This window comes from Anopheles gambiae, chromosome 2, assembly GCF_943734735.2.
Source record: "Anopheles gambiae chromosome 2, idAnoGambNW_F1_1, whole genome shotgun sequence".
Classification (NCBI taxonomy): Eukaryota; Metazoa; Arthropoda; class Insecta; order Diptera; family Culicidae; genus Anopheles; species Anopheles gambiae.
Window position 1 is genome coordinate 91,519,981 of NC_064601.1, and position 12,636 is coordinate 91,532,616.

Consider the following 12,636-nt stretch of genomic DNA (forward strand, 5'->3'; position numbering starts at 1 on the left):
AGTTTTTTTCATTACTTCCACACACCACACCATGTCGTCCCTTTATTTTTCTTCGAAATGATTCATGTCTGACTACAACACACCCCTCTTTCCGTGCTACGCGATGATTGCATCTCTACCGATGACGCAGGCCTTTTCTAGGACACTTTTTTGGTTTTCTTCTTCTTCATTCCATCGATGGTCGACGCAAGGACGTCGATGTCGCGCGTATCGATGTGTCCGCCATCGTTCTTCTGCTCCTTGCCGGTAGGTCGCCGGTTGCTCATCGCACCACCGGCCAGTGTGCCCACCTTCGCCCAGGCCATGCCGAGCAGCTCGAACGCCAGCTCCTGCTTGAAGAACACGAACCCGATCAGCGCGATCAGCACGATCGCGGACAGGGAGCTCTGGTTGAGATCGCCCTCGGCCGTGCGCAGCTCCGGCTCGAACGGCAGCTCCGCGTAGAAGCTGCTCGCGTTCGCCACGAACGACACCGCCGACAGGCTGTAGCGGTAGCTCTTCTCCGACAGCGTGCTCGTCAGCTCGATGTGGTAGCTCTTGCCGTCGAACGGTATGCGCGGGAAGAACACCATAATGCCTGGGTTGATCTTGGACTTCGGGTTGAGCGGTGGCTCGATGCGCTGCGTGTGCACGGGCGAATCACTTCCCTTCCGGTACAGGGCAATCTTGAGCGTCTTGTAGTGTTCGTTCTGCGACGCAACTACACGCACCGTCACATCGACGAACGCGAGCGGGCTGATCGCGATCAGATTGACGTCACGCGTGTCCGCCTTCCCAACCGTCACGAGTCGTTCGCGCGGAATGGATCGATCGACGGCCGCCGTCGGTCCGGCACCAGTGCGCACGCGCACCCGATACTGGCAGCCGGGCGTTAGACCGCGGATCCTATACTGACCGTTAAACTCACTCGTCGCTTCCTCGAGCACGCTGCCGCACGACTCATCCGACACCGCCTCGACCGCCACGTTCGGGAACGGTTCACCGTTGAGCGAGGTGAGCGAACCGTAGATGGAAAATTGTGTCCGCTGGCCGACCAGCTCCTCCTGCACGGTCGCACCCTCCTGCACCGTGATCAGCCGCGAGTTGGGCCGGAACTCGTACTCCTTCATCATCGCGCGCAGATAGTACTCGCTGGGCGACAGCGAGTGGAACTTGATCGTACCGTCCTCACCGGTGACCATGTTTTTGCGGTAGCTTTCCGCCCCGGACAGGGAGAGCAACACGCCCGCCAACCGGTTACCTGCGTCATCCTTTACCGTGACGATGATTTCGCACAGCTTGTGACCGCTGAACGAGCTGGTGGTGCGATCGAAGGCGGAAAACACGTACGATTCCTTCTCGGCGGACAGTTCTACCGCGAGGGATGGATCGATTGGACCGAACCGGAACTCGCCACGTTCGTCGGTGAGCGCTACCTGCGATGCGAGATCGGCATTCTTCGGGAAGAGCAGCGTAATGGTCGCATCCTTCACCGGGGGATCGGTGCGTCCGTTGATCAGCAGTCCTTTCGTCGCTCTCAGCTTCGTTGAAACGTCCGCACAGTCGCTTCCACCCGTCACAACCAGCTGCGTTGGGTTGAACAGCATGATTTCGCTCTGCGGGACAAGCGTGACGCGCTCACCGTGCTCGAGGAAAAACTCCTTCCGATACACATACCCTCCATCAGCCCGTCCATCGGTCAGTTCGAGCTCGACAAGCTCCCCGGTCGAATCGCCATCACGTACCACCCGGACACGGTACTGTTCCTTCGCCTCCGCTACCAGCTTCACCACATTCCGGTGGCTCTTGGCATTGACCGAGATGGGAACGGTGCTGGCGGTACTGAATTCAGTCGCCGTCGCCTCCTCAAACCGATGGCATCCGCTCAAGCGCATCTCGTACGTACCGGCACGCTTCACGCAGAACATGTTCATGCCGGCGGTCAGTACGATCTCTTCCTCCTTGCTCGGGGTGGCCCCCGTTTCCTCGCGTGCGGCGGTGTCCTTATACCGGTAAGCCATGGTTGCACCGTGGCTCGACAGGATCGACACGATGTAGCCCGTCTGCACGAAGGCCGGCACCGACTCCTTGGCCGTCTTGATGTTAATCTTCACCGTGTTCGATTGCCAGCAGAGCTTCGAGCTCGGGACGCTCACTTCGTAGCTCCCGGGCAGTACGTTCTGGAAGCTGTAGCTCCCGGCATCCGATACCGCCGCATTTACCGCCTGGCCAACCGCATTTCCACTACCATCGAGTGCTTGCAGCGTCACCGCAAGCTCACCGCACGATTCCCGCCGCCCCAAACAACGTACCTCACCCGTGACGGTGGCACGCAGCTGCGAAAACACAATCCCCTCAACCGGCGAGTAGTTGACCTCGATCGTTTGCGTGACTGGGAAAAACTGAATGCCGCTCGCGTGCTCCGCATCACTCGTCAGCACCTGCACCGTGTACGCGCCATTCTCGAGGTACGTGCACCACTCCCCGCTACCTTCCCGGCTCGTCACCTCCACCATCATGGTGGACGCTTTCTTCGTGATTGCGACGCGGTGCGCCTTCTTCGACACGACCTGCCCGCAAACCTTAAACCCGGACACAAGCACATCCGGCAGCGACGGGTTGGCGAGCGACACCTTCACGATGTGGTCCTTAAACTGCAGATCGTCCGCCTGCACCTGGATCGTGTACGTGCCGGGCTGGATGTTTTCCAGCGTGTACGCACCGTCCTGCCCGGTGGTGGCAATTTCGCGCCCATTTAGCTTGACCCGCGCATTCGCTACGCTGGCACCGTTGGGGGAGCGCAGCACGCGACCCGACACGCTGAACCCGGTCACTTCGAAGTTTTCCTTCACCCGCACACCATCGTTGCCGACCACCAGCTCGACGGCTTCGGGGCGAATGTGGAACTTGATCTTGCTGTCGCTAAAGTGCGGCCGGACGAGATACTTGCCGCGGGGCACGCCCGCAAACAGATACTGGCCGGTGTTTTTGTTCGGTGTGGCAAAGCAGAGCGGGTTCGTTTCGTACGCTTTGTTGGCGGCGTTCGGTACGGATGGCACGGTTTCGGAAGAGCATTTGGCAGTGGATTTTTGCTGTACAGAAAATGGGTCGAAGGGTAAAGCGTTAGTAATAGGTTAGGACGTGTTGTACGAATTATTACTCACGCCTTGGCTGCTGTACAGCAGGAATCCGACCGCAGCGAACGGTTGACCATCGCTGAACACGCTACCCTCCACATCGAAGCCTGCCACAACGAGCGATCCAGCCGGGATCTCGGTGTTGCCCGAGGCCACCGTTACCTTGTACTCCGGGCGCTCAAAGTGCCACCGCTGGTGCTGGACCTTCACCACATACCGGCCCGGTTTGATCGGTGTGAACGAAAACACACCGTTTCCGTTCGTGATCGTTTGGCCGATACGGCTCCCGTCCTCCGCCACCAGCTCGACCCGCACGTTGCGCGCCCCTGCCTCCGGTGCACCCTGGAACTCGACGCGCCCGGTAATGCCGAACCCCTTGAACAGGAAGTTCACATCCTTGCCCTGGCTGCACACGTCCGTCTGGCCGTCGAACTTGATTTCCACCTGTTCCGGTTCGAAGCTCCAACCGGGTGGTGGTATCACCTTCAGCACATAGCTGCCCTTATCGTACACCGGGATGAAGTAGTACCCGTTCGACGGTGAACATTCCGTTTTGATCTTTAAGCTGCCCTGGGGGGTGAATCTAGCAAGGGAAGTACCAGAATGAAAATTTAATTTGCCGACGTTGGCACTGTTGGGGAGAGTTAGTTAATTCAATTAACTGAAAGGGAAGACTTACAGGCCGACCTCCACCTTGCTGAGATCCAGTTCGGAGTTAACATTTTTCACAAAACCCCCGCAGCCGAACACTTCGTTGGCCGTGCCGGGCTGCACCACCACCGCCAGCAGGAGCCCCAGCGCCAAACCTAGCACCGCAGAACGCACCATTTTCTGCGGCCGATTTGTGTGATGAAAATGGGGTTGAAATTGGACGAGATCCCTCCTCGCGGTGCGATACGATGTGATTTCGTGCTTTTTCTCACGGCGATTGCACGGGGCCAATGTGACAGAACAGGTGTGATGTGCAGTGTGGCCAGATTATTTTGGCGGTTTTCGGTAGGCGCATCAAAATTTTATCGGTAGTTTTCGGTAGGTTAAAACTCGAAACTTAACTCGAGTTGAAAGAAGTGAAAGCGAAAGAAGTGTTAAGCGTGATGGGGGGGGGGGGGGTTCTAATCCGCAAAATTAAAGTTCCATTTCAAAAGAATATGCATCCTTTACTTAGGATATGGAGTAGATTTGGTTCAGCGGTTACACAAATGAAGGTCTTTCTGAAGTGTTGATATGAAAATGGTACTAGGAATTCTAAACCAAAGAATAACTAAGATGCTCATTTTTTTTTCTCAGTGGTGGCAAGTTCTTTTTCTAGGGGCTCCACCCGACCGCTTAGGGCCACTGCAGTGCTCCATTGGATACGATTTTATCGTACGTGCTGTAATTTGATTTTCGCTGCATTATTTAGATTGATTTGATTGTTTGGCTGAGTTTCATCGTTCAATGATTACAAAAAATTGAGATTTTTTCCTTCAAACCCAAATATATACACATCGGTATTTCTGGTCACTTTGCCCACAGGGCAAGGCGAGCTTTTGCCGGCCACCGTCGCAAAACCGTCGCAAAACGTCAAAACCGGCGTCGCATGTACTGCAAACCGACGTCGCCAGCGAGCGAAACTCGCAACGATTTCGAGGCGCTGGCGACGGTCGTTTTTGACGTTTTGCGACGGTTATTGACCTTTCGAGCGAGCTTTTGCCCTGCGAGCCAGTGTGGCCAGATTATATTGGCAGATTTCGGCAGGAGCACTGTTGAGAACGCAACCATTTAACCTTCGTTGCTAAGACCAAAAATACACCCTCATCTTTATGACCACCTACCCGGGTAGGTCATACATTTTGTATGGGAGTTTGCATTTCTGGATGGTAAATTGATCATATCTTTTGTTTTAATTATTGAAATAACTTCAAATTTTCAAGAAAGCTGCATGTAGAAAATTACACCGGGTGTGAAATTGGAGGAAAACTTGTGATATTTTGGGAATAAGAAAATAACGTGTAAACGGTTGAACTGTCACTGTAGGAAAATGAAACCAACGCGGGATAATTTTTTGCCGAAACGATTTATTTTAGTTTGCCAAAAAATTTGTCTAGATTCCGCGAGTGGTTTGAAAAGGGCGCAAATCTTATCCTGCGCTCTTTTTATAGCTTTTCCCTCGTCACTTCGTGTCCTAATCGGCTTGCGCTTCGTGTCCGTTAACCCTCTTGGTTTAATACAGGTCGTTCAGTACCTGCGCTATGTGACAACATTGTCCCCCCAAGTGTTCCACAGTTCAACTTTCACATCAACTGTGGCAGCACTTCCTCATCGCACCTGTCACTTTAGCGCGTGCCTTTGTTTATGTTTTTTCGCAACCTCGTGCTATCCAGTCTATGTTTCTTTACGGCTTGAGCGAAATCGAGAGTTTTTTTTGTTTAAATTCAATCACACTGCTGTGTCAAACTATTCTTCGTTCCTACGTCTAATAATGCTAATTTGTGCGCGGATCGAACGTAGGTAGTGTTCGCGGTTTGTACAGCGGCTTGCCTAACCTGACCGTCTTTAGCCACCACTACCGATATAACGCGACCCTTTGGCCAGCAGTTTCTGGGGAGATTATTATCCGCAATTACAACTAAATCTCCTACCTCGAGTGGTCGTACGGGTTGGAACCACTTGGTTCGACGGGTGAGAGTCGGTAAGTATTCAGCCAACCATTTCTTCCAGAACACATCCGCCGCGTGTTGTGCCATCTTCCAGGACGATTTTAGAGCCGCGGGGCTGTCGCAGAACACAGCCGGCGGCTTACTTCCGTCTGGAGTCCCAAGTAGCAATAGGTTCGGCGTCAAAGGCTCCGTCATCTCGTCATCCAGCGGCACGTAGGTAAGTGGCCTCGAGTTCAGTATCAGCTCGATTTCCGCAAAGGTTGATGCCAAAATTTCGTCCGTTGGTCTTTTAGGAAACACGAACTGATTCAGCACCTTCTTCACCGAGCGCACTAAGCGTTCCCAGCAGCCGCCAAAGTGGGGAGCCCCGGGGGGGTTGAAGCTCCATTTCGTTTGCGGTCCGCAAAATACCGTCATCATTGCGTCGTGGTCGATCTCCTGCGCTGCTTCGTCCAACTCTCGCGAAGCACCCACGAAATTAGTCCCTCGGTCGCTGATGATTTCGAGCGGGGTTCCACGTCTAGCGATGAAGCGTCGGATGGCTAGGATACACGAGGCAGTGTTAAGGGATGCCGCTATTTCCAGATGGACCGCCCGACTCGTAAGGCAGGTAAATATGACGCCCCATCGTTTTTCTACCCGTCGTCCGACGGCGACTAGAAAGGGCCCAAAGTAGTCTATACCTGTGAACGAGAAAGCATTTTGACCCACTGCGACCCGCTGAAGCGGTAAATTACCCATTAAAGGTGGTTCCGGGCGCGCGTTGTCCACCTTGCATTTCTGGCAGCTTATCCTTATGCGACGGTATTCCCCCAGGATTTTTGGGATGTAGTATCGCATCCTTAGTGCAGCCAAAGCTGTACCGTGATTCACGTGTTTGTACCTGGCGTGGTACGCTTGCATCAAGAGATCGGTTCCGTACTCCTTCCTAGGCAGGATTATAGGATTGCGGGAAGGTTCGCTGATTCCCACGCACTCGGTTAGCCGTCCCCCCACTCTTAGAATCCCATGGTCGTCTAAAGTGGGCGATAGTTTGTATAGACTGCTGCCTTTGTCGATCCTCTTCTTCCACGGATGCTTTATCAGCTCCCGATTTTTCAGCTGTTGCATCTCACCACGATACGCCTTCTGCTGTATGAATCGTATTAATATACGCTCCGCCTCCGCTAGCTCGTCCTGCGTCAGCGGCCCGTTCACTTTCAGCTCCTTCTTAACTAGATGACGCATGTTTGTTATGAAGCGCGTCACAAACGCCATAGCCCTCAGCGCTCGGTTCCATCTGGAAAACCGTTCCAAATGAATTAGCGGCCTCTCTGCTAGGTGATGGTTCATTCCTTTCCGCAGCTCTTCACTGGTACGTTGTGGTACCCCTTCTTGATTCGGCCAGGCGCTTTCCGGCTCCCAAAGGAACGACGGCCCACGGAACCACCGCCCTTGCGCGGACAGGTCTGGTCGTTTGCTCCATTTTGTGCCCTCGTCTGCTACGTTCAGCTTGGTTGGAACCCATCGCCATTGATCCAGATTGGTTCCTTCTAGCAGCTCTCCTATACGGAATGCTACAAATTGGTTGTAGCGCCTGTGGTCTGAGTTAAGCCAACTCAGGACGTTCTTAGAGTCGGTCCAGAAGATGGTTCGTCCGATCGACAGTCGATGATTTTGCGATATGGTTTTCGCTAGCCTTGCACCGATGACCGCGGCCTGCAGCTCCAGTCTGGGGATGGATAAAAATTTAAGCGGCGCCACGCGCGTTTTCGATCCTACCAGAGCGCATTCGATATGCATATCCCTTCCTTCCTCGAAACGGAAGTAAGCAACTGCTGCCATACCCTTCTCACTCGCATCACAAAAGACGTGCAGCTCAACGTTGGCATCTGTGGAGGATATACATCGATAGCATCGGGGTATAGTCACCTGTTCGACATCGGGAAGCACGTGTAACCACTCCGTCCATTTCCCTGCCGTCTGGTCGCTCAACTCTTGGTCCCAACCGGTGCCTCCGCGCCAAACCTCCTGCAGCAAAGTCTTTAAATACATTAGAAAATGTCCGAGTAGTCCGAGAGGGTCGTAAACGCTCATAAGTGTCCGTAGTATTTCACGTTTCGTTCCTGGCTTTCTCCCAGATAAAAGCTCTTGATCATGCCTCGTGGATAAGCGGAATGTGAACGTGTCCGATGATGTGTTCCACCACATTCCCAACACCTTTTCGGTGGATAGACCATAGTTCGCACTAATATTTTTTCCCTTTGTGTCCTCTTGCAGGTGTTGCATGACGGCCCGAGAGTTCGAAACCCAGTTTCTGATTTCGAAACCACCGCACGCGTGGATGTAACGGACCGCGTCGGCCAGATCTTTAGCTTCCTCTTCCGTCTCGACGCTGGCTAGCATATCATCGACGTAGTGTTCATGTACTATGCACTCGACTGCCCTGGGGTATTCTGTTGCAAATCGTCCTGCGTTCACGTTTTTTACGTATTGTGCACTGCTAGGTGAACACGCTGCTCCAAACGTCATCACGGTCACGACGTAAATTGCCGGTCCGGCATCGGGGTCTTCGCCGTCCCACAGGATCATTTGGCTTCGTTGATCCTTTTCCTTGATGGCCACTTGGTGGAACATTTCGCGTATGTCGCCGACAATCGCCACACGGTTCTCTCTGAACTTCATCAGCACTGACACGAGTCCAGCAAGCATGTCGGGTCCAGAAAGAAGTCTGGAATTCAAGCTTACTCCGTTCACCTTGGCCGCTGCGTCGAAAACCATACGGATTTTCCCGGGTTTGTTCGGATTGGTTACCGGAAAGATTGGAAGGTACCAATCGTTCTTCTGCCGTACAATCGATGTGGAGTCTGCAAGCTTCCTGATATAACCTTTAGCTAAGTATTCTTGCATCTTCTCCTGGATAGCTTTGGATAGAACGGGATCTTTACTCATTTTTTGTTTTAGGCATACGTACCGTTTTGTGGCCGCAGCCTTGTTACAAGGTAGATCTGGATCGTCACGGCGCCATATGAGTCCCGTTTCGTAGCGTCCGTCTATTAGCGTTGTTTCTCGTTCCAATATGGCCAAAGCGCGCTCGTCGTCTTTAGATTGCAGGCTGTTGGTCGATGTGCTGATGCCGATCGATTCGAGTTTAAAATACTCCTTCACCGCAGCTGTGAGTCGATCATCAGGCGAGCCATCGCAGGAGCATACGTGAAGAAGGCTACGTTGTGACTCGGGAGTGAATCTTACGTTGGTGCAAGGGCCATAAACGACCCAACCCAAGCGTGTCTTCGAGGCGACCGGCTCGTCACATTTACCCTCTACGCTCTTCAGTGGATGGCTCAATCTGCAATTGTCCACGCCAATCAAAACTCGTGGCATGGCCTCTTCATAGGAGTCCACCGGTAGACCTCTCAGGTGAGCGTAGTTTGCAGCTAGACGAGTCATGTGCATCGTTTGTTTTGGAAGCGCTAGCTCTTTCACGGTGTGCACTTCCGACATTTCGTGCACGGTAGATGTCTCGTGGGGAGCGGATACGCATACCGACAGCTTTACTGACTCGTTCTCTTCTCTTCTTATGTCTCCAGTCCATTGCAGGCACAGAGGGTGTGGGGTTCCGGATAAACCCAGCTCTGCTAATAACCCATGGTCCATGAAAGTTGATGTAGAGCCGTCGTCGAGGAACGCGTACGTGTCTACGCGCCCAGCAGGTCCGTGGAGAGATATGGGCACGTACTTCAGCAGAGCACCATCGTTTGCTCCTGTATGTGCGAAAACGTTTCCCGTCCCGGTCCCCGAATTGTTACCTGAGGAATCCCGCGAGATTGTGCTAGCTGGAAGTTCATCATTTGCGTGGAGTAGCTCGTGGTGTTGTACGCTACAGCCGTTAACGCCACACGGTGCTGCTCTGCATCTGCCTCCATGATAACCAAGACACTTCCTGCACATTCTTCGTTCATTTACGAAGGCTCTTCTTGCAGCCACAGTGGTGTTGAGGAATTTCGCGCACTGGTCTAAAGAACCGCAGCTCTTACCACATACTGCACAAGCTGTCGTCGGCACTTGTATTTGACTCATCGGGTCCAAAACACCATCACTTTCCTCTTGTAGAACCGTCGCGTTGCAGTAGGTAGGGTGAACTCGGCCTGTACCGTACGGTCGCTGTTGGTCGGGTCTCGCTGGCTGGAACCGCTGGGGGTGACTACGACGGGGCTGAAGCTGCTGCTGGTACCGATGTTGGTTTAGTGATGTTTCCGGCTGTCGCCGCGCTACGTTTTGCACTTCCGGGGATGGCGTCATATCGATGACATCACATAGATCACTGGCTAACTCACTAATCCAAGTTCCGAATTCAATCATCGTCACCTCCTGCATCGTTTTTCTTGTTCGTGCCCAGTCGATGCATAAGACGGGGGGCAGCTTCCTCACCAGCTCCTTCAGCAAGGTCACGTCATACATATAGGCCAATAACCGGGACGCATTTACCGCTCCAACCAAACGCTTCACCGCGAAACCGAACTGCACTACAGTGGAGAGGTCCTCGACCTTGGGAGCCGCCATTCCTCTGATCTTGCGGATCATGGATTCTACGATCAAATCAGGCCTACCGTAAAGTGAACGTAGCGTCTCAATCGCCTCATTCAACCCGTCTGGGAAGGACAACAGATGCCCTACTGCGTCGAGTGCAGGACCTTTTAGTGCGTGTAGCAGACGAGTAACATTTTCATCGTCCGTGTAACCACAAGAGGCTGTTGTGCGGTCATAGGCCGTTATAAAGACTAGCCAGTCATCCACAACTCCGGAGAATATTGGTAAGTCCTTCGGTACCGGCTGGCGGGCCGCTATCTGACTTTGGCTCAGAGTAGTGCTGTGTATTAGTGGCCGAGTGTTGTACTGTGTACCGTGCATTGTGTGGCCGTAGCCATCGTGTGAAATGTGTGTGTTCCGCTGTGCCCCGTGTGTCGTGCGAACGTAACCCGCGTGTGGAGTGTGTGCATGGCGCGCCGTATGCTCGTAGTGCAGTGCGTTTTCTGGATGGGTCGCATATCCTTCCTGTTTCCGGAGTCCAGGCTGCACCGCGTAGTCCGGTTGTGCCGCGTAATCCAATTGTGTCACTCGTCCGTACGGTGCAACGTACCTCGATTGTGTCGCGTATCCTTGTTGCTGTACGGGTGCCTCATGCGTCGCATGGCCATGTTGTGTTGCGGAGTGCTTTAGTGTGCGTGTGTTACTCTCGTAGAGGTCATGGCCCTTCGCGAATTGGCCCACCACAGGGCTACATTTTTGGCGGGCAGTCAGCTGCATAGAATTTTCCATACCGCGGATCCACTCTTCAAACTCGGCCTCCCGCCGGACGGCAGGTACACTGTTTCCCAGAGGCTGTTCGACAGGCCTTTCGCCACCTAGATCGTCTTCAATGTCGAGCAATCGCATCTCGTGTTCGAGAATAAGGCGCCTCCTACGCCGTTCTTCACATGACGTCGTGGCGCGCCCGACGCGTTCGATATCACCTTCTGATGCGGCGCGCACGACGCGTCGTCTGTCCCCTTCTATCGCAGCGTCTTCGACGCCTTCCATGGCCCCTTCCGACGCTGACCACGTCTCTTCATTTTCTCGTATCGTGCTCTCCGTGCCGTACCCTTTCAACTCACCCGCCTTACTCCGCACCAGTGTATGAGGGGTCTTACTTCCTGCTTCGAGAATGCGCCTCTGGGTGTTCTCTTCCGACGGGATGAGCTCGTGCCGATGCATATTTGCCGCCTTACTTTCAACGCACTCATAGGAGGTAGTGGCTCCTGCGTTGGTTACTTCCGACGGGAATGCAGCCGCGCGCAATGGTCTCGGGGTGGACGCTCCGCTGAGGCCGCTGGGAACGTTCTCGCGCTCCATCTGCTGATACGCCCCTGGGGTAGCTGGTTCCCCCCTCGGCATACGACGCGCTGACTGCTGCTCCATTGCACTCTTCACTTAACTGGGCACGGACACTTTTTAATCGAACGCGCGATTTACTTGTTTTCGATCCGCGAAACGAAATACGATACGTTTAATCGTTAGACAATTTAGTTCAGACCAAATTTTTTGGAATGTAGGAAAATGAAACCAACGCGGGATAATTTTTTGCCGAAACGATTTATTTTAGTTTGCCAAAAAATTTGTCTAGATTCCGCGAGTGGTTTGAAAAGGGCGCAAATCTTATCCTGCGCTCTTTTTATAGCTTTTCCCTCGTCACTTCGTGTCCTAATCGGCTTGCGCTTCGTGTCCGTTAACCCTCTTGGTTTAATACAGGTCGTTCAGTACCTGCGCTATGTGACAACAGTCACTTTGCTAATGTTTATTCACTTGTCTGTTTGAGTTCATTTGTACACGCTATAATTCATTGCATAGTTCAGTTCATCCTCATCTAGTTCCTTGTTTATATTGTAGCCTTCAAGTGTTGTCTGTTTCTAATCCCGTTACCCATAATTCATGCCATTATGAAATTCAAAGTAAGTAAGTAAGTACATAAAACTTTGTTCTTTCCAGTATAAAAAAATAGGAATTTTCCTAATTATTTTTCATATACAGGCGGTCCCCAAGATACACCCGACTTCAAGCTTTCCTGAAAATTTGAAGTTATTTCAATAACTAAAACAGAAGATATGATCAATTTACCACGCAAAAGAGCAATTTCTCATACAAAATGTATGACCTATACGGGTAGGTGATCATAAAGATGGGGGTGTATTTTTGGTCATAGAAACAAAGGTAAAATGCAAAATGAGTTGATATATCAGGTGGGTTTATCCAGTGCAATTTGACGTCTAAAAACGAAAGTAGGAAGAAACCCTGGTTTGACAGTTAGATTCATAACAAACTGGATGCTTTGATGATTTTTCTATGGATTCACTACTAAATTTATC

At 52.5% G+C, this 12,636-nt stretch overlaps 1 protein-coding gene across 1 annotated transcript; it reads right to left on the reverse strand.

Annotated features, from left to right (window-relative positions):
• Nucleotide 1: 1 nt before the first annotated feature.
• Nucleotides 2–4,176, reverse strand: LOC1276524 (BOS complex subunit NOMO1). The gene is made up of 3 exons (XM_315882.5): nucleotides 3,796–4,176; nucleotides 3,144–3,699; nucleotides 2–3,071 (listed from the first exon to the last, which is right to left on the reverse strand). The coding sequence occupies exons 1-3, from the start codon at nucleotides 3,942–3,944 to the stop codon at nucleotides 138–140; spliced, it is 3,639 nt and encodes a 1,212-aa protein (XP_315882.4). The 5' UTR covers nucleotides 3,945–4,176; the 3' UTR covers nucleotides 2–137.
• Nucleotides 4,177–12,636: the final 8,460 nt, after the last annotated feature.